At 48.5% G+C, this 17,263-nt stretch overlaps 2 protein-coding genes across 3 annotated transcripts; one reads left to right on the top strand and one right to left on the bottom strand.

Annotated features, from left to right (window-relative positions):
* Window positions 1-2,859: 2,859 nt before the first annotated feature.
* LOC104639199 (folate receptor gamma) lies at window positions 2,860-6,441 on the bottom strand. Of its 2 annotated transcripts, none has more exons than XM_075742991.1 (5): window positions 6,295-6,441; window positions 5,171-5,343; window positions 4,339-4,527; window positions 3,867-4,002; window positions 2,860-3,595 (listed from the first exon to the last, which is right to left on the bottom strand). In XM_075742991.1, the coding sequence occupies exons 2-5, from the start codon at window positions 5,306-5,308 to the stop codon at window positions 3,174-3,176; spliced, it is 885 nt and encodes a 294-aa protein (XP_075599106.1). In that variant the 5' UTR covers window positions 5,309-5,343; window positions 6,295-6,441; the 3' UTR covers window positions 2,860-3,173. The 2 variants fall into 2 exon arrangements, with proteins under 2 accessions (XP_075599106.1, XP_075599104.1); XM_075742989.1 differs by having other exon boundaries at window positions 3,026-3,595; window positions 6,300-6,429.
* Window positions 6,442-14,630: 8,189 nt separating this feature from the next.
* Window positions 14,631-15,369, top strand: LOC142600014 (olfactory receptor 51G2-like). The gene is given in 3 exon segments (XM_075742815.1): window positions 14,631-14,820; window positions 14,823-14,948; window positions 14,951-15,369. Coding segments are annotated over 3 exon segments (735 nt in total).
* Window positions 15,370-17,263: the final 1,894 nt, after the last annotated feature.

The following is a 17,263-nucleotide window of genomic DNA, read 5'->3' as shown; positions in this document are numbered from 1 at the left end:
AGAACAGCTACAGCAAAGCCATACCAGTTATTAAATGCAATGTCTAGACACACTGGCTTGGTCAGGTCCTGATGTAGACGACGATGGTAACCTTATCTGCAGAAGTGGAGGAATGCTTGAAGAGACACCTGGACCAGTCCAGGACACCAGCCTGATCCTGTCCATCCTGGCACTGGTGAGCATGGAGGAGTATCTCAGCAGGTTGTAGAAGTCCACATAGTGATCAAAGGTCATGGCTGGAAGCACAGAAGACTCCATGAAGGAGGGATGAATTTAAAAAGATTGAGCAAACCAAGCATCAAGACTAACCTGCCTGGCATAAAACACTCATTACTGCTGGGTTTTAGAGACAAACCCAAACTGACGATGACAGCACAGAGAATTGATATGGGGGCTCACAGAGGCTTAAGTCAGTCCTAGTGACAAACAGGGTTGTGCAGTTCCCCACAAATGACAGAAGATAAGCAGAAGAAAATGAAATAGAGAGCAAGCCGCAACCATCTCCCATCCCAGCAATGCCAGTCAGAATTAACACCGGGGGTTTGCAAGCCACTGCTGTTCCATAATGCCATACTGTAACATGGATGCTCTGCAGTACATCACTACAGGGTGTTTCAAATGAACTCTGCCTCACAGAAACAGGCAGAGTCATCTTACCCTTGCCAAGCATGGGAACAGTTGTGGCAGGTTGACCTTGGCTGGACACCAGGTGCCCACCAAGCTGCTCTATCATTCCCCTCCTCAGCAGGACAGAGGGGAGAAAAAAGAAGGTGGCAAAACTCATGGGTCCAGATAAAGGCAGTTTAATAAAGCAAAAGCAAAGGCCACATGCAGAAGCAAAGGAAAAAACAAGAGATTTATTCTCTACTTCCCATCAGCAGGCGATGTCCAGCCACTTCCCGGGAAGCAGGGCTTCAGTATGTGTGGTGATTGCTCTGGAAGACAAACATCGTAAATAACGAATGTCCCCCCGCTTCATCCTCCTTTCTCTCAGCTTTTATTGCTGAGTAGATAAAAAGAAAATGATCTGAGCAGCAGATATGGAATATCCCTTGGGTCAGTTGGGGTCAGCTGTCCTGGCTGTGTCCCCTCCCGAGATCTTGCCCACCCCCAGCCTGCTGCTGAGGGGGGATGCCGGAGAGGCAGCCTGGATGCTGCGCCAGCGCTGCCCAGCAGCAGCCAAAACACCGGTGTGTTACCAACACCTTGCTGGATACACAGCACAGCACCATGGGGGCTGCCGTGGGGAAAATTAACTTCATCTCGGCCAGACACAATACAACAGGACCGTGAAATGTCCAGGGAACAAGCATCTACAACTACAAGTTTTGTGTAAAGAAGAGACGCTGGCTGCAGTATTACTTGCCTCTAATCCCAAAGCAACTTTCAAAGGATAAAACTGAGAGTTGGAAACCATGAGGTCAGATGTCCCTCCAGGGACAGGCCTATCCCGTTGCTGTGGGACAGGAAGCTCCACACCAGCCCTGGAGGGATCCCAGTATGCTTCTTGGACACAAGTACCTGAGCATCATTTAGGCACAGCGGTGGAGCTGATCAGAACCTGCCTAGACAACAAGCCTGTGGACAGTGAGAGCTGCCCGAATGGGATTTTCCTTAAACTCAAGTAGTCTTGCCTGTAGAGTTATTCTATTTTTGTTCTTTATGGAGATCACTGTTGCAGGAATCTGCTCCAGGTGCTTCCTCTTCCCTCTCCCCAGCTGGGTCAGGCAGGACAAACCCATACCCCACACTTGGACTAGAAGCCACTTTAAGCCGGGGTCAGTCCTAGGACAGCTTCAGCTTTTGCAGACAACACTTTGAAGTTAGAGAGGGAAACAAAAAGGTACTTCTGTGTTTCATGTAAAGGCAAAGAATAAGTAACCAGCTACAATAGAGGCTGTATCCTTAGGAGCATTTTAAAAATCCAATAAACCAAAAAACCCCATCTGTGAATAGCTGCTTTGATCTAAAGACTCCTTAAAGTATTTGAAGTACCATGAAGCTCTTCAGACGACAGCTGTGGGCTTTGCCTAACCTGAGCAGCCCTGCACGTTTCCCCATCGCTCTCCCCTTTGCCATTCCTTTTCAAAAGTTGCTAAAGTTTTGCTAGAGGCTTGTTTTCACTTCCAGGAAAGAAAGAAAAAAAAAGCACAGCAGTGAGCCTTTGCACAGCTACTTACGACATCTGCAAGTCCCATGCGGGAGGCTGTGAACCATTGCCCCCAGGGGAAGAGAAAGTTTTGAAGAACCACAGATATACAGCCAAAACCAGGTCATAGGCAGGAGGAGGAAAGCTGTACCAGTCAGCACAGCTGTAGCAAAGGAGAGGTAGCTCTCCACGTACAATCTCTGGTCAGCTGCAGGATAAGGACAGTTCTGCTAAGATGCTCCTCAGAGGCACTTGCTGGGCTGGAAAAGCAGGCGCCACTTGCACCAGGCTGCAGCAGCAATTTGCATTTATCTCCATCGATCCATGCCCAGAAGGTCAGGCTGCTCCTGCCCCCAGCCTGGGGAGGCCGGGCTCAGAGGGAAGCAGAAGCAGCGCAGAAGGTGGCTGTGACTAAGGAGGAGACGTTACAGGTGCTTCTCATGGCTGGCTGTGGTCTGCTGCAGGAGTGCCAGTGCGGATGTGCAGGCAACTCTGCAGCTCCTCCAGCAGCACGGGCAGAGCACAGCGGCCAAGGAGCTGTCAGCACCCAGGACATCTACATCTACCCAGGAGGCTGCATCTTTCCCACCCCCAGGCAGACTCCTACTTTTACAGGATCCAGACCCACCATCACCCAGTCCAGACCAGCAGCCTTCTTCTGCCCCTGAGCACTTCTGCCTCCTCAACAGAGTTAACGTCAGTACAGCAAGGCTGATTCAGAGGAGTATTTTATTATCATCCCCACGCTGAGGGGGTCGGAGCAGTCTGAAAGACCAGACACCAGAGCTGGGCAGAGGACCTTGAAGGCGCACTGCCAACCCCGCACACAGCCATGGGGAGGGAACAGACGTGAAGGAGCTCCTACATCAGAGCAAAGATACGTGGTAGTGCCCTTCCTAGGACGGCAAGGAGACAACTGCCTCCGTCAGCAGCTGAGAGTGGAGGCAGGTATCAAGGTCCAACAACCAAACTCATGCAGAGTGCTTACTGGGGCGCATGACCAGCTTGGACAGACCTAAGTTACCTATGCCAGCCCCTCTCGTAGGGCAGCTGGAGCAGTCCAAGGCATGTCCCTCTGGGGAACAGTCACAGGGACCCCCATCCATGGGACCCACAGCCCCTGGCTCCCTCGGAGCACCACAAGGGCCAGAGGCAGCATGACCAGGACAGGCCATGGCAGAACGCACGCAGCTTTGTCGGTCTCAGGAGTCACGTTCTCCATCCAAGCAGGGGAAGATCTCTTTTTCCAAGCGTAGTACTTCGCCACAACCACATTGGGGTTTCCCTGGGCAGGGTCAAACCACATCTGGATGCAGCGTCCGCTGCCCCGGTGCTCTGTGGTGTATTTGTAGGAGTTAGACCAGATTTTCTCACACAGGTCTTTTGGTCGGGGGAAGACATGGCTGAAGGGTCTGCACATGGAGCCCCAAGGACAGCGGTTCGTTCCTGAAGACAGACAGCACCACAAAAGAAAACAACAAGATGAGCTAAGACACGAGTGAAGCGTGCTTTCACCCGGGAGGAGCAGGCCACCTTCCTGCAGCCCATCGCTGCGTCTGAGCTGATGGATGGTGGCTTGGCCACCTTTTGGTTGGCAACCCCAGACAGATGGGAGCAGTTAGGGGTCTTGGGTCCCACCACCAGGCAGGCAGCAGTGACACTGCCAGGACCTTGCCTGCAGGGGCGAGGAGAGGCTTGCTCCACACAGCCCACCAACCTGTTGCCCAGTTCCAGCCCTTGTGCCAGTTCTCTTTGCACGTGACATAGTCCTTGCAATCCTCCCACCACTCCTCGCAGTCCTCTTTGCAGAGCGGCACGTGAAGAATCCTCTCCCGACGCCAGCTGCTGTCAGCCTGCAAGGGAACAGGACCATGCACACTGGTGGTGGCCAGTTAAGGTGCAGGGTCTGCCACAACCCAGACTCCCCCCGGCCCCTTCCATTGGGCTCCAGAACTGATCTCAGAAGAGTTTCAGCCCCAGCAAAGACATGCCTTGACAAGCAATTCTTCCACCAGCTTGTCTGCTAGTCTCTGCTTAGGTAGTCAAAATTCTCTGAATCTTTCCACGCAGGTGGAAAGCTTGCGGTGTCCCTGGAAAGCACACTCCCGTACATATAGCAGGGGTATACTGTATGGGGGACCAGCATATAACGTATCATGTGGTCTTAATCACAGCAGATCTGATCCTACCTGGTCAATCCAGGGCCCTAGGTTGGGTGAGCACTCATACAAGCACGTGTCCTGGATGAAGTGGCGCTTGCACTTGGGTGGCATCAGCCCACAATGGTTCCAGTTGAAGTTGTACAGGTTGGATTGGTCCTTGTGGGCTTCTGAACTGGTGTTGGCCGTGCAGCAGGCGTTGTCCTTCCAGGGAGCACACTACAACAGAGCAAGAGACAGGCTGGTCAGGGAGGGCGGGCAGCAGCTTGAGGGAGTCAGAGAGTGCTGCAGGTGCCAGCTCCCTGCGCAGCCTACAGCAAAAACCTTCAGCAGCAAGAGGATTTTCTGTCCTCCAGCAAAACTTTGGGCACGTTGGACTGAAGGGTTCAGGGCTGCAGCAAGGTGGAACAGGAAGAGCAGGAGGAAGATCCTCACCAGGAATTAGCGCCAGCCTGAGGATAGAAATAAGCTCTTTCTCCTGCACCCTGGCTTGCTCTTAGCCCTGTCTCCACCAAGGACCTGGGGGCAGAGCTCTTCAATTAGCAAGAAGTCTCACACAGACAAGGAGCTTTCCTTGCCATCCTTTACCTTGTTCTGATCTGGGGTACCTAAGCTTTGGGATGGGGATGCCTCCTGGTCCAAGAGGGGTGACACTGAGCAGACAGAAATCCTCACACCGCTGCATCTGCCCTAACCGTGTGCTAGAAGAAAAGGGCAAAACAAGCTGGCTGCATACCCAGCACGGGCTTTCTTCCTCAGGCAAGTGGTTGCCAAGCCCAAAGCACAAACTAGCCTGTATCATCTGGGGAGGGAGGTACAGGGGACCCCAACAATCCCCCCTAACACATCAGCAAAGTCATACCTGGTCATGCAGCATCCCCTCCGGGCCAGGCTTGGTTTTGTGGTGTTTGGCATCCATGCAGATGTTCAGCAACGGGTCCTTCGCAGGCATCACTGCGCAGGCGGCCGACAGCACAAGCAGCACCTGCCCCACTCCCATCCCTGCAGCCTGGTCGGTTCTGGGAGGTGATGGACCTGCACAGAAAGGGCACAGCATGGGAAGGGTTTTGCCACAAGCAGCAGTAAACGAGGTGTGTGGGGTCCTGAGGACACACCAGCAGACCATCAGCAACTCGCACGCAGGTGCAGCCCCCAAGCAAAGCTGCAAAGTGTTATTTCCAGACAAACAAGCTATGTGTTATTTCCAGACAAACGGCCCTTTTAGCGCTTGGGCTGTTCAACAGTTAACCTCAAACATCCCTTATCAGAAAGGGGATGCTGTGTGAGACCCATTCAAATTTGGGTCCTTTCGCATTAAGTCGCCCCACTGTTTCAGTGTGGAGCTTTCAGATACCAAAACTTCTGCAACTAGATGTTGCTAGCTAAGGGATCTCTTAGGTAGCAGTTCGGAGCAGGTAGGTAAGTGCATTAACACACTGATATCTTGCATGGACCTCAAGCTGCAGGAGGCCTGCCTTGTTTTCAGGAGTATGTTACAAGAGGAAGGCATTTTCTTTGCTTTATCTGCATCCAGGCTTTTGGACACCACATTTGAGGTCTCCAAAGAAGACTTGACTCAAGCAATTAAAGACACTTCATATAACTATGCCTTAGCCCCCTCTGCCCACCTAGAGGCTGATAGGGCTTTTACAGTAGCTTACTAAAAACCAAACCAAACCAAAAACCCCACAACCCAAACAAAGAAACCTCAAGACCCCCCCAAACCAACCAAACATACCACAGTACTCCTCACATGCCTTGTCAATACAGCATGAGAGTCTAAAACAGTCACCTTTTAAGAAGCATTTAGCAAAACACAGGAGCAAGACAAGCCATTTACAGTGTTAAAATAGCATGAACCAACACAGAAGATAGCAAATACAGAACTAAGGAAGCAGACGCATTAACCTGAGAACTAGGAAGCAGCTAACTTGTATCATAACTATATATAACCAATAAAAAACCCCAAACAAACCAGAAACCAACCTTACCAGTCCAGGTAGCCTCTAAACCTTCTGCAACACCTTAAAAACACTCAACACAGCAGCTTCCCGGGGTCGGCTTCAATAGGACAGCCCTCTGACACAGGTGCTGGCACTTGTACGTGCCTTCCTAGTATGTTCGACAGGGTTTAACTTCTGCCAGCATTTGTTACCTTAGAGGCAGTTGTTTTGGTGACAAGCAGCTTGTCCAGCCTCTTTCACACGCAACACCCTCTTCTGGGAAACGATCTAGCGGGATTTTTTTGGAAGGGAGGTCACTTATCGGCCTTGGTCATTCATAACAATCCCTTTTTCCTCTACTCACCTTACACCAGACAGTTTTGATTTGCACCATTGCGTGAGATAAAAAAAAGCCAAGGAGGGACGGATCCAGGATTCTGCCACGCACCCAGAATAAATACAAAAGGGCTAATGCTCATTGCAAAATTGACATGCAGGAACGAGTGCTATTGTCTCACAAGGAAGAATTATAACTCCCAACACAAAAAATAAATGCTAGATGATGAGGGGAAACAGTGCACCTTGTTGCAAAAACCTGAGAACAATAATTGAAGCTAAAAGCTGGGGTTTGCTCACAAGACCCCTCGGAAAGCCCGCACCATTGGCAACAGGGCAGAGTCTTCCTACTGGAACAGCACAGGTTTTGGGGCTATTTTACTCTTTTCTTCAATCACATCACTGGTGTTTTGGTGATGAACCCACTAGCCTAAGGACCTCATCTTCCTAAATTTAATGCATGAAGACTTCAGGCTCTAGGAGACCCTGCTTCAGCGATGTCCACAGCCTAATGACACGCTGCATGGATAATGACCTCTGTATGTCCCTTCTGAACCAGAAGCGTGATGTTTTAATTTCTTGTGCTTCTGGCTCTCGTATTGGAAGTGACAATGAGCAGATCTTTCCCCACTTTCCCCCCTCTGTCACATCTCCCCTCCGTTGCCTCTTTCCAACTGAAGCCACGTCTGCTCACTCATTTCCCATGACAAGTGTTTTGCTCCCCGAGGCACTAGGACTGCAGCAGTATTTCAGATGCACAACGCTGTCCTGGACTTGTTTTCTGGTCCTTGCCTAGGAATTTCTGATATCTACTTTGTTTTTGGAACTGCTGATCACTGAACTGTGTTGTCGTAACACTATCATAACTGTGACAGCTTGTTCCTGAGAGATAATTGTTAGCCACCAGCCTGTCATTTTATATCTGAAGTGTTCTGTTTTTTCCCAAGTGCATCACTATGTTTATCTCAACTTTTTTTTTTTTTTTAATCCATTGTTTTATTGTTCAGTGACTCAGTCTTGCCAGGGTCTTCTGCAGATTTTCACAGCTGGTACTCCTGTTCCTGGAGTAATTTAATATCATCAGAAACTTGGTTGTCTTGCTGTTTTCCTCTCCCTTTCCCAGAAAAAAATTGTTGAAAAGCAGAAATCTCGGTACTGATTCCTGTAGAGCTTCGCTGTAAAGGATAGCCATGAACCTTTTTTTTATGATTCAATTATACACTCGTGTGTGGGACCTTACTCTCATTTCATGGCTGCTTATTTGATGACCTTCAGTGGAGACCTTGCTCAGAGCCATTGGGAATCCAGGTAGACTCCATCACCTGGATCTGCCCCAGCCAGAATCCCCAGTCCAGCCCTTGGAGGACTCCCAAGATGCTGGGGAGTCTTGTCTGCATGTTAGAAGAGCCGTACTGACACCTTGCCCATATGGCGTACTTATCCATGTCCCTATTGATTCAATCCTTTATTAAATTTTCTGCAATACAGGTAAATTCTTCCCACACAGGTACCATGTCCATGGCTTTGCAGATCCCTCCATCTCTCCAGGAAGCCTTTTAACGTGTCCCACGGGAACGTGTCCTTGCAGAGGGTACTTGTACACGTGACAGTGCAGAAAACGGGGAAACTCTCTCCTCTCACTGTAGCCCTGCCCGTACCCTCGTACCTAATGGGATGGGCGGGTGGCTGGGTGCATCCACATTTGCTCAATCCAGCTGATTTGCCTTGTGCAACCTCTCTCCAGGGTCTGGGATGGAGTTGCTTTGGATGCTTCTTCCCCGGGGTCAGATTTGGGTGAGCAGCTGCTGGGTAACTGCTTTAGGGTGTGCTGAGTGCCTCTGGGCACCCCAGGGTCTGCATTAGCCAGGAGCTCAATGCACTTGCCTACGTGTTGTCGCTTAGTGCCACTGGAGATCACAGATCTCATCGGAGATGCCTGGTGGTGTCCCACGTGGCTTCCCACTGCCACTGCTACAAAGCGTGTTGTTATGATCAGACTCTCATTTACGGGCAAAAAGCAAACGCACTTTGTGAATAAGGCCAAGAATTAATTGTTAGTGTAATTGAAAACAGGCTAATAGAAGAATTGTTGCTAGTCCAGATCCAGTTTTTACAGAAAAAAGGAATTAATATTTCTCTACAGAAAAATAAGTAGTAGGAGTAGTAACAACAACAACAAGAACAATAATAACGATAATAAAGATTGTTATACACACACTTCCCAATTTCTACCTCTTCCTGGGTCCTACCTCACCCTTTCACTGCTCCTCTGGGTCCTAAGGTTGGTGACTTCAGTTTGGTGGTGGGTGTTACATCAAGTCATCCAAATCTGGAGTCCTTCGTGGGGAATAGGATATTGATGTTCATGGCTTCTTCTTTCTCACTCTAGGGTCCGCTTTGTGTTTTTTTATGTTTGATAATGTGCTTTTACACCTTGCTTTCTCTTCATTGGTCTGCAAGTCCATCACACATGCAGATTTCCTAAATATGATGCATTTCATGCATGATAGATACTTGCTCTTTGTTCTTTTTGTCACCACAAAAATAATTTTTGTCCAGCTCTGAGCTTGCTTTCCTTTAACTGACCATTCCTGAGATGTTTATAGCCGTGAGGTCTCCGGTACCAGCCTGTGCCCCATCCCTTATCACCTCATGCCTGCACTCCTCCATGCCGCATCCTCTGTCCTCACTTCTCAAGGCCCCTGCCATCCTGCCAGACCCGGATTTCTCAGCACTTCACAATTCTGTGGAAGTCATAAATATCTCATTCAGCACAGAGTAGCTACTTTTTACGGCTATCTGCATAAAACTGAAACTCTGGTTGCACCATACAACTGTAAGCAAAAAAGCCATAGCCATAGTCAGAATAACAATTGCCATTACTGTTAAATCTGGTAAAAACAAAGCTCCAGGCAGACCAGGACAAGTTCAGAGAGAGCAAACCCGGCACTCCTCCGTCCCAAGACCTTGCAAACTTATTACAAAACCTGTGGCCTGTAACCAGTGGTGGCCATGCCGTGGTGCTGGGCTACAGGGTCATTGTGCAGGACCAGTGTCACAGCTGCCCGGCCAGGCGGATGCTGAGGACATCCCGAATGGGACTCAGCGCCGAGTTGGGGGGCGAGCAAGCTGAGCCCTGGATCGCCACCGACTGACTGCTGGGGGCTGGGACGCCCCGTGCGGATGGGGACCCTTGCAGAGGGACGCCCACCACCAGCACAAGGAGATGCCTGTGCAGAGGAACCTGTGTTTGAGCATCTCACGCTGGAGCTGGATCTCAGTCCTGGAGTCCTTCAGGAGTGAATCAGCGTTTGGCTACAAGAAGAGCAGAGATAACTCCAGGGTCCCTGAGAGAACATCTAAAGTTTTCTTCCTTTCCCTGAAAAAATTGGTTAAAATGCAGGGGAGGTTTTGATGCACATAAAAGGGAAGGGATAAAAAAGTGATATCTTTTACACTGGACAAATATTGTTGCCTCAGACTTTTCATTTCAAATACTTGATTGTTCCATCCATCAAAATTTTTGTTGTCTAAAAAATGTGGGATTTTGAAGGTGGTTGTTAAAACTGAAATTGGAGATGACATGACACAACTCTTGGATCACTCTGGTCTTGTAACAGGGAATAAGGAGTTTTCTGGGCCCCCGCACACTGAACTGCTCAGGTCAGTGGACGTTTCTAGCATTGCTTGTGGAGCAAAAGCAATACAGGTCTGTCTAGGTGGATAGCTCAGAGGATAAAAGGAGTTATCTTTGCTGTTCAAAGGGATGCTGGGCACTCAGGTACCTCGGGGTGAAGAGGTGATGTGGAGAGGCAGCAGATACAGGTAGACTGCAAAACCTGATTTGTTCTGCTGCTGCTCTGCGACAAAAAATCCAATTATTTATTTTACTAGGTAACACACTCACACGTTCTGCTTGCTGGAAGGTTAGGAGGAGAAACTGCCTCTTTTTTGATGAAGTACTTTAATATCTCTGGATGAAGAGGCTATACATATAGAAGGAAGTTACATGTGAGCCAAGAAAGAAGAGAAAACTGAGAATAGAAAGCAAGGAAGGAGTAAAAAAAAAAAAAAAAAAAAAGATAGTGGGAGATATGAGAATGAAGACAGAGCCACAGAGTGATCTTTCTTAAATATTAAAGTTCCCACCTGACAATGAAATGACTCAAAACCTTGGGGACTTCCCACGGAGGCTACAGACGTTGTCTCAGACCCATGGTCAGGGCGGAATCTCCTTGGGACCCATGAAACAAGGTTGAAACTGGCCTCTGGGCTGGGAAAATAAACCCACGTGTACACAGGAGTGCTGGGGAAATGCAGGGGGAAGGCAGCTCAGGAGAAAAGCTGCAGAAAACCACTAAGTTCATCTAACTGCTAAATTCTGCATTTTGACTCATCTCTTGATGATGTTATCTGGATGGGCACTAGTGACAGGGGGTTCGTTCCTGTATCTTGGCCCAGTGCTTGCTCAGTGCATCACACAAACCAACCCCGGAGCAAACGTCCTCACCGCGCAGGAATATGTTGTAACGCTGAAGTGAGATTAAATTGGACAAGTGAGATTTTAGTCCCACCAGATCATCCCTGACCACCAGCAGTGAAGTATACAACTCCTCATTTTGTCGCTGTGTGCAACTCTACTCTTACACTGCTCTCAGCTCTGCTGCATTTCCTCCGCTCAGAGGCAGGTTTTGCCCCCAAAACCTCATGTTCCATCGACATTCGAGCCGTGGCCAAATGGAGCGCTGCCCCAGCGGGCACACGTGGGTGGCAGACCAAGACCATCACTCCTTGCTTTGTGTCCTCTCTGAGAGGGTTGTCTGCGGTATCCTGTTGCAACGGTTCTGCTTCCTCCTTGCAGAGGAGCCATCGAATCGCAGATGTCCCCAGGGAAGGTTGCTCGGGTCTGAATAGGGAGGGTATGTGACTTTGGACAATTTTTGCAGTCCGTTCCCCTCATAGCGTCCCAACTTCCACCATTGTTTTACTAGTGATAATAGAGGTCACGTCCCTGACTGCTCACTAGGAGACATGTTTATGGGCCCATCACTTAATTTGTATAATCACATTTTAAACTCCCTGATGCTGTCCTCCTTCATAACTGATTGTGAAACAAGTTCCAGAAAACTTCTCTGAAAAAGAAGTATATTTCTCTGTGTCAAACTCTTTTCCTACTAGTTCCAAGTTGTTTTGGTATTGGTGACTGCTGTGCATTCAGCCCAATATTTCTGAATAGTCTCATAGATCTTCTACCAGGGCCAGACTGGCAGCAGTCTTCCACTGCCACGTTTGCAGAAAAAGTGGCGTTTTGCCAGACAAACTGCCAAGGTAATATCAGTGCAAAGCTACTTTATGCATTATTACACATTATTGCAATTATTAGACTATGTGAGCATGGAGATAGATGAAAACTTCTTGGACACCCTTCCACAGGAGCAGCAATGTGTGTTTATGTCATCTCCACCATCAGCGCTGCCCTGCGGGTCAGCATGCAGGGTGAGGGGGGCATTCTTGGTGCCGATGGTCCCTCGGGTCTCGGCTGATGGAGTCGTCGTTGCCTTGAACAGCTAGTGGAAAAATGGGTGGTTTTGATCGAGAAAGGGAAGCGTATGGTCAGAAAGAAGCTGGTGCTAGTGTCCAACCACAGGAGAAATACACCTGCAGTTGGCCAAAGTATTTGAAGCGTTCTCCTGGTACCCACTCTGCTCTGACCGGGTGTGAGAGTTAGCATGCTATTTTCACCTGCTGTTATGGTCTTTTTCTATTTGGAAGTTCATAACTGAGGGAATGGGGAAGGAAGGAACCAGCTGAAGGCAGAAGTGCCTGCCCCTGCCACGCCACGTGCCCAGGATCTCTGGTAAGCGAGCCGGAGCACGGGACGTCCCAGTGACCTGTGCCGCTTTTGAGATGAAGGAACCCGAAGTGCACGAGGTCTGAGTGAACGTCAGGTTCATGCCGCACAATAAGGACTGTTCCCTGTTGTTGATTCCAGTCCTAAGCTCTATTAGCATTCAGTTTGGGTCTTTTCTGTTAAATCCTTCTGAGCACTAACCGTGGAGCTGCTGAGCAGGGAGCGAAACGAAAGGTTTGATTCGCAAACCCTGGCCCTGCTTTGCAGTCTCCTGTTGTGCTTCGCAGCATTTCATGGGCACCGAGAGACCGAGCTCAGACTTTAACACAGGTAAGACACCCAGGGCTGGAGCCTTCTGTTAGTGCATTGGTAACAGGCACCCAATAATGCAAAATCACAACTAAAAATGTGCTCCCGGTTTTAATTGAGCTACCAAACCCTTCTGCCTTCAGCAACTAAAAAATTCTGATATCTCCTCTGCTACCTCAAAGCGTGCTCTGTTTTCAGAAACCTGCTTCCCAACCACCACGGCAAATCCTCTCTTAAGTCAGTTTTGCCTGCTCAGCATAAAATCAGAACCTGGTGTCTAGTATGAATTATTCAGATTTATATTGCTATGACTCGTTACGCTTTACTGCTTTTTAAAAGATATTCAGATTAGAAGTCCTGCGCACCTGCCAGGTACTTAGGACATTCTCCGTGGATAAAATGAACATGCAGAATTTCTGTGGTGTCTCAGCATGGATGCGCTATATATTTATAAAAGTAATACAGCTCTCCTGTCAGCCGTTTCTCCAAGAGTCTGTTGTAACGCATGGGCAATCACTGTAAAGACTTGGAGGATCTTCCCTGGCTGTGTTTGGGCAGGTGAGGGTTGTGTGATGTAGTGGCACCTGGAGATGTGGTTCCTCAGCTCCATGAAACCAAGGCATCAGAGGTGTGTTGTGTGGGAAGAGGGAGGAGAGCGGAGCCACAGCCGGCGTGAAACTGCATCTCCTCTGGCATAGGGACTGGGAGCAGCTGGGGCAGAGTCTAGACAACTCGGCAGCACTGCCAAATTCATCACGTAAAGAGAGGCTCCTACTTATTTCTGGAGTAAGAAAACGTATCAATGGTGCAAGGGTCTCTCAACTGCATAAAGCAGAAGCCCTGAAATGCCACAGGTGCCACCAGCATCCTGGCTTGGATCAGGAACAGTGTGGCCAGCAGGAGTAGGGAAGTGATCGTCCCCCTGTACTGGGCCCTGGTGAGGCCGCACCTCGAGTGCTGTGTTCTGTTTTGGGCCCCTCACTCCAAGAAGGACACTGAGGTGCTGGAGCGTGTCCAGAGAAGGGCAACGGAGTGGGGAAGGGTCTGGAGCACAAGTCTGATGAGGATCGGCTGAGGGAACTGGGGTTGTTTTGCCTGGAGAAGAGGAGGCTGAGGGGAGACCTGATTGCTCTCTACAGCTCCCTGAAAGGAGGCTGTAGCCGAGTGGGTGTTGGTCTCTTGTCCCAAGTAACTAGCCAAAGCACAAGAGGAAATGGTCTCCAGTTGTGCCAGGGGAGGTTTAGAGTAGATATCAGGAAAAATTTCTTCACTGAAAGAGTGGTCAGTCACTGGAACAGGCTGCCCAGAGAGGTGGTGGAGTCACCATCCCTGGAGGTCTTCCAAAGACGTGTAGATGGGGCACTTCAGGACATGGTTTAGTAGACATGATGGTGTTGGGTCAACAGTTGGACTTGATGATCCTAGAGGTCTTTTCCAACCTTAAAGATTCTATGATTCTATGAAATTGGTACAAATGCCTTTGCTTCGCCCAGTACATTTGATCAGTCATTATTTATCTGGGGAGCCACTGCAAACTTTCCTCTCTTTTCCTTAGTTTAATGACGTTTTTAATAAGAGTAACATTGCATATTGATATTTGTCACAGTAACAGGTAAATGAAGAAGTTATCGGGCTCATAGGTATGCGTATTTACTCCTGCCATAGCAAAGTTGCAATGTTTACATCTTTAATGGTATGTTTCTGTACCATCAAACTCTCATTTAAATAAGACCTTGTACTGCAGCACTCTGAGAGAGCTGCATAACATAAATCTGTTTGCCTAGATTTGGCAGATTTATGATACTGGATCATTTCTAGTTTGTTCTTTTTTCTTTGGTTCACTGATTACAGGATTACCTTACCTATTTGTGCTTCAGCTCATCATGTCGTGTACAGCAGAACCAATTCCTCTTATTCCTCTCATCCTGTTCACCCCAACAGGCATTCGGAGGCTGGAGGTTTCCCACATCTGGCTCTCCATCCCTTTCACCTGCATTTACATTGCATCACTTGCGGGGAACTGCACAATCCTCTTTGCCATCGGGACCGATCCCAGCCCCCACGAGCCCATGTACCATTGTCCATGGTGGCCATCACCCATTTGGTTTCGTCTCTCTCTACAATGCCAACTGTGATGAGTGTTTTCTGGGTCAACTACAGGGAAAACAGTTTCAGAGAATGTTTTGCTCTGCTTTACTTTGTTCTTTCTCCTTCACGGAGTCCTCAGTGCTTCTGGCTGTGGCCTTCTTTGATCATTATGCAACCATCTGCTACCTGCTGAGATACTCCTCCATCCTCAGCAGTGCCAGGATAGGCAGGATTGGGCTGGCTGCTCTGCGCAGATACCTCTCAGGAGCGCTGCCATCGCCTGCTGCCTCATCAATCAGATGTGCAGACATTGCATTCAGTAACTGGTATGACTTTGCTGTAGCCATTTTTTGTCTGACATTCAACATCATCCTCATCTTCGTGTCATATATAGTGATTGCTAGGGCCATTCTGAGCATCACATCCCAGAGGGAGCTTCTCAAGGCTTTGAACAACTGCCTGTCCTGTATCATGGCAGTCCTGATCCTGTACATCCCCATGGGTGGCTTGTCCATGGTTCACCGGTATGGCTAGGATCCTTCCCCTCTTGTTCACATCTTCAGGTCCAATGTCTACTTGCCAGTCCTTCCCATGCTGAACCCTGTCCTCTACAGTATAAAAACTAAACAGATCCACAGGGATGTGTCCTCAGGGTCCTCATGCCAAGGAGGAGCTCCTCTGGTGGGTCATGAGAGATGTCCCTGGCAGAGATCGTTGCTCTGGGAAACACCCACCTAACATAATGATCCAGATTCCTCGTTTGAAAAGTGCATTTGCTTTGCATCATGTGGGGATCTACTCAGTGAAGGTATTAACAGTTATCATTGATATCCATACGTTAAAATCAACTCATCGGAATTCCCAGTGTGTGGAGTGGGTCACAGCTGCCACTCGGGTCTGTGCCCCTGAGAGGCAGCCAGGAGTTTTCTCAGGTCCACAGATTTTAGCTGACTGTTAGAGCATTTTAGCACCCACAGTTTCCTGTGGTTATCCCTGTCCTCTGACTCCTTCATATGTTTTGCACCCTGAGTACCCGAATAATGCTCTGTTCCATCTAAAGGCTGCACAATCAGTCACAAGCCAATTTCAGTGACAGTACAATCGTCATGGATGATTATGTGATATTTGTCTTGCTCTTTTGCTGCAGATGAAGTTTCATCTGTTCCAGATGATTTTGATAAGAGGAGCAACATGAAAATGGAAATTTAAATAATCTCAACCCCCTCTGTTTTCCAGCTGATTCTGTTCATGAAATCCATAATTTGCAGTAGAGCCTCTTGTTTGCCTGTGACACATACAGCTCCTGCAGCCTCTCATGATGACCCATGCTGTTTATTGTTCTTTTTCTCCCCTCAGTTTTTTCTCTTCTCCTGTCCTTAGATTTGAAGGTCTTGATAGCAGGGATTGTCTTTTCATTCTACACCTCTAATACCATATTAAAGTATCTGATCTGTGCTTCAATGTATAGCAAGGGTACAGATACTAAATGCTACTGCTACCAGTTGCTTCTCTTCCTGGGCTATGAGACTGAGATGCTAAATAACAACAGAAATGCTAAATAACAACAACAACAAAAATTACACTTGCACTTGCAAAATTTCAGATAAATATATATCAGTGCTGGGTTTGTGGGCCACTTCAGTGGTATGTCTACATCTTGATTTGTACAGATCAGCCGTGTGTTATCCAAAGAATGAATGTTACACAATGAATTAATGTCTGTGGTTCAGAGACAGCTCCGTCACTTGGGAAAATCCAGGTCTTAATTCTTTAGCCTGCTGAGAGGGCACCTTTTTAAGTGACATGTCCCGAATTAACAGCATATACTTAGGGTAAGAAAGAGTTCTTCTTGGGCGTGGGCTGGTAAGTAGGAATCTCTTTGGAGAGATTAGTGATGGGAAAAACAGGGAGCAAAAAGCTGAGGTGGTTGAGAAAGGGTGTGAAGACAACTTTGAGAGCGTTGTGGAGAACATTGAGGACGGTCATTAAGGCATCTCAGTGGAAGACTGTGGTGGTCTAGGACGGAGAGATAGACAAAGAATGGGGCAGCAGAAGGGTGGTTGTTCAAAGGACATTTTGTGTTACTGTTCATTTTCCAGCAGGGACCCAAGCACCTATCCCATTGATAAGGGTATTTCTGGCAAAATACTGCATGCCAAAACAACGTTTACCCATGGAACTTTGCTTACCTAGATAGAAATAAGAAGGAAGGGAGTAGTAGTTTTGGCTGGGATAGAATTAATTTTCTTCATATCTAGTGTGAAGAAGCACTTAGCTTCATGGCTAGTGTGGGGCTCTGCTTTGGGTCTGCGCTGGAAGCAGTGCTGATGACAGAGGGATGTTTTGGCTATTGCTGAGCAGCGCTTGCACAGCCTCAAGGTCTCTTCCGCTCCTCACCCCACCCCACCAGTGAGGAGGCTGGGGGTGC

The sequence above is a fragment of the Balearica regulorum genome, chromosome 1, assembly GCF_011004875.1.
Source record: "Balearica regulorum gibbericeps isolate bBalReg1 chromosome 1, bBalReg1.pri, whole genome shotgun sequence".
In the NCBI taxonomy this organism is placed as follows: domain Eukaryota; kingdom Metazoa; phylum Chordata; class Aves; order Gruiformes; family Gruidae; genus Balearica; species Balearica regulorum.
This window is presented reverse-complemented; position numbering and strand designations above follow the sequence as displayed.

Coding starts and splice junctions, on each gene's coding strand:
- LOC104639199 (XM_075742991.1), bottom strand. CDS start 5,308: ATGGGAGTGGGGCAGGTGCTGCTTGTGCTGTCGGCCGCCTGCGCAGTG. Junction 4,003..4,338: donor TAGGGCCCTGGATTGACCAG/GTAGGATCAGAT, acceptor GTTCCCTTGCAG/GCTGACAGCAGCTGGCGTCG. Junction 3,596..3,866: donor GGGCTGGAACTGGGCAACAG/GTTGGTGGGCTG, acceptor GTCTGTCTTCAG/GAACGAACCGCTGTCCTTGG.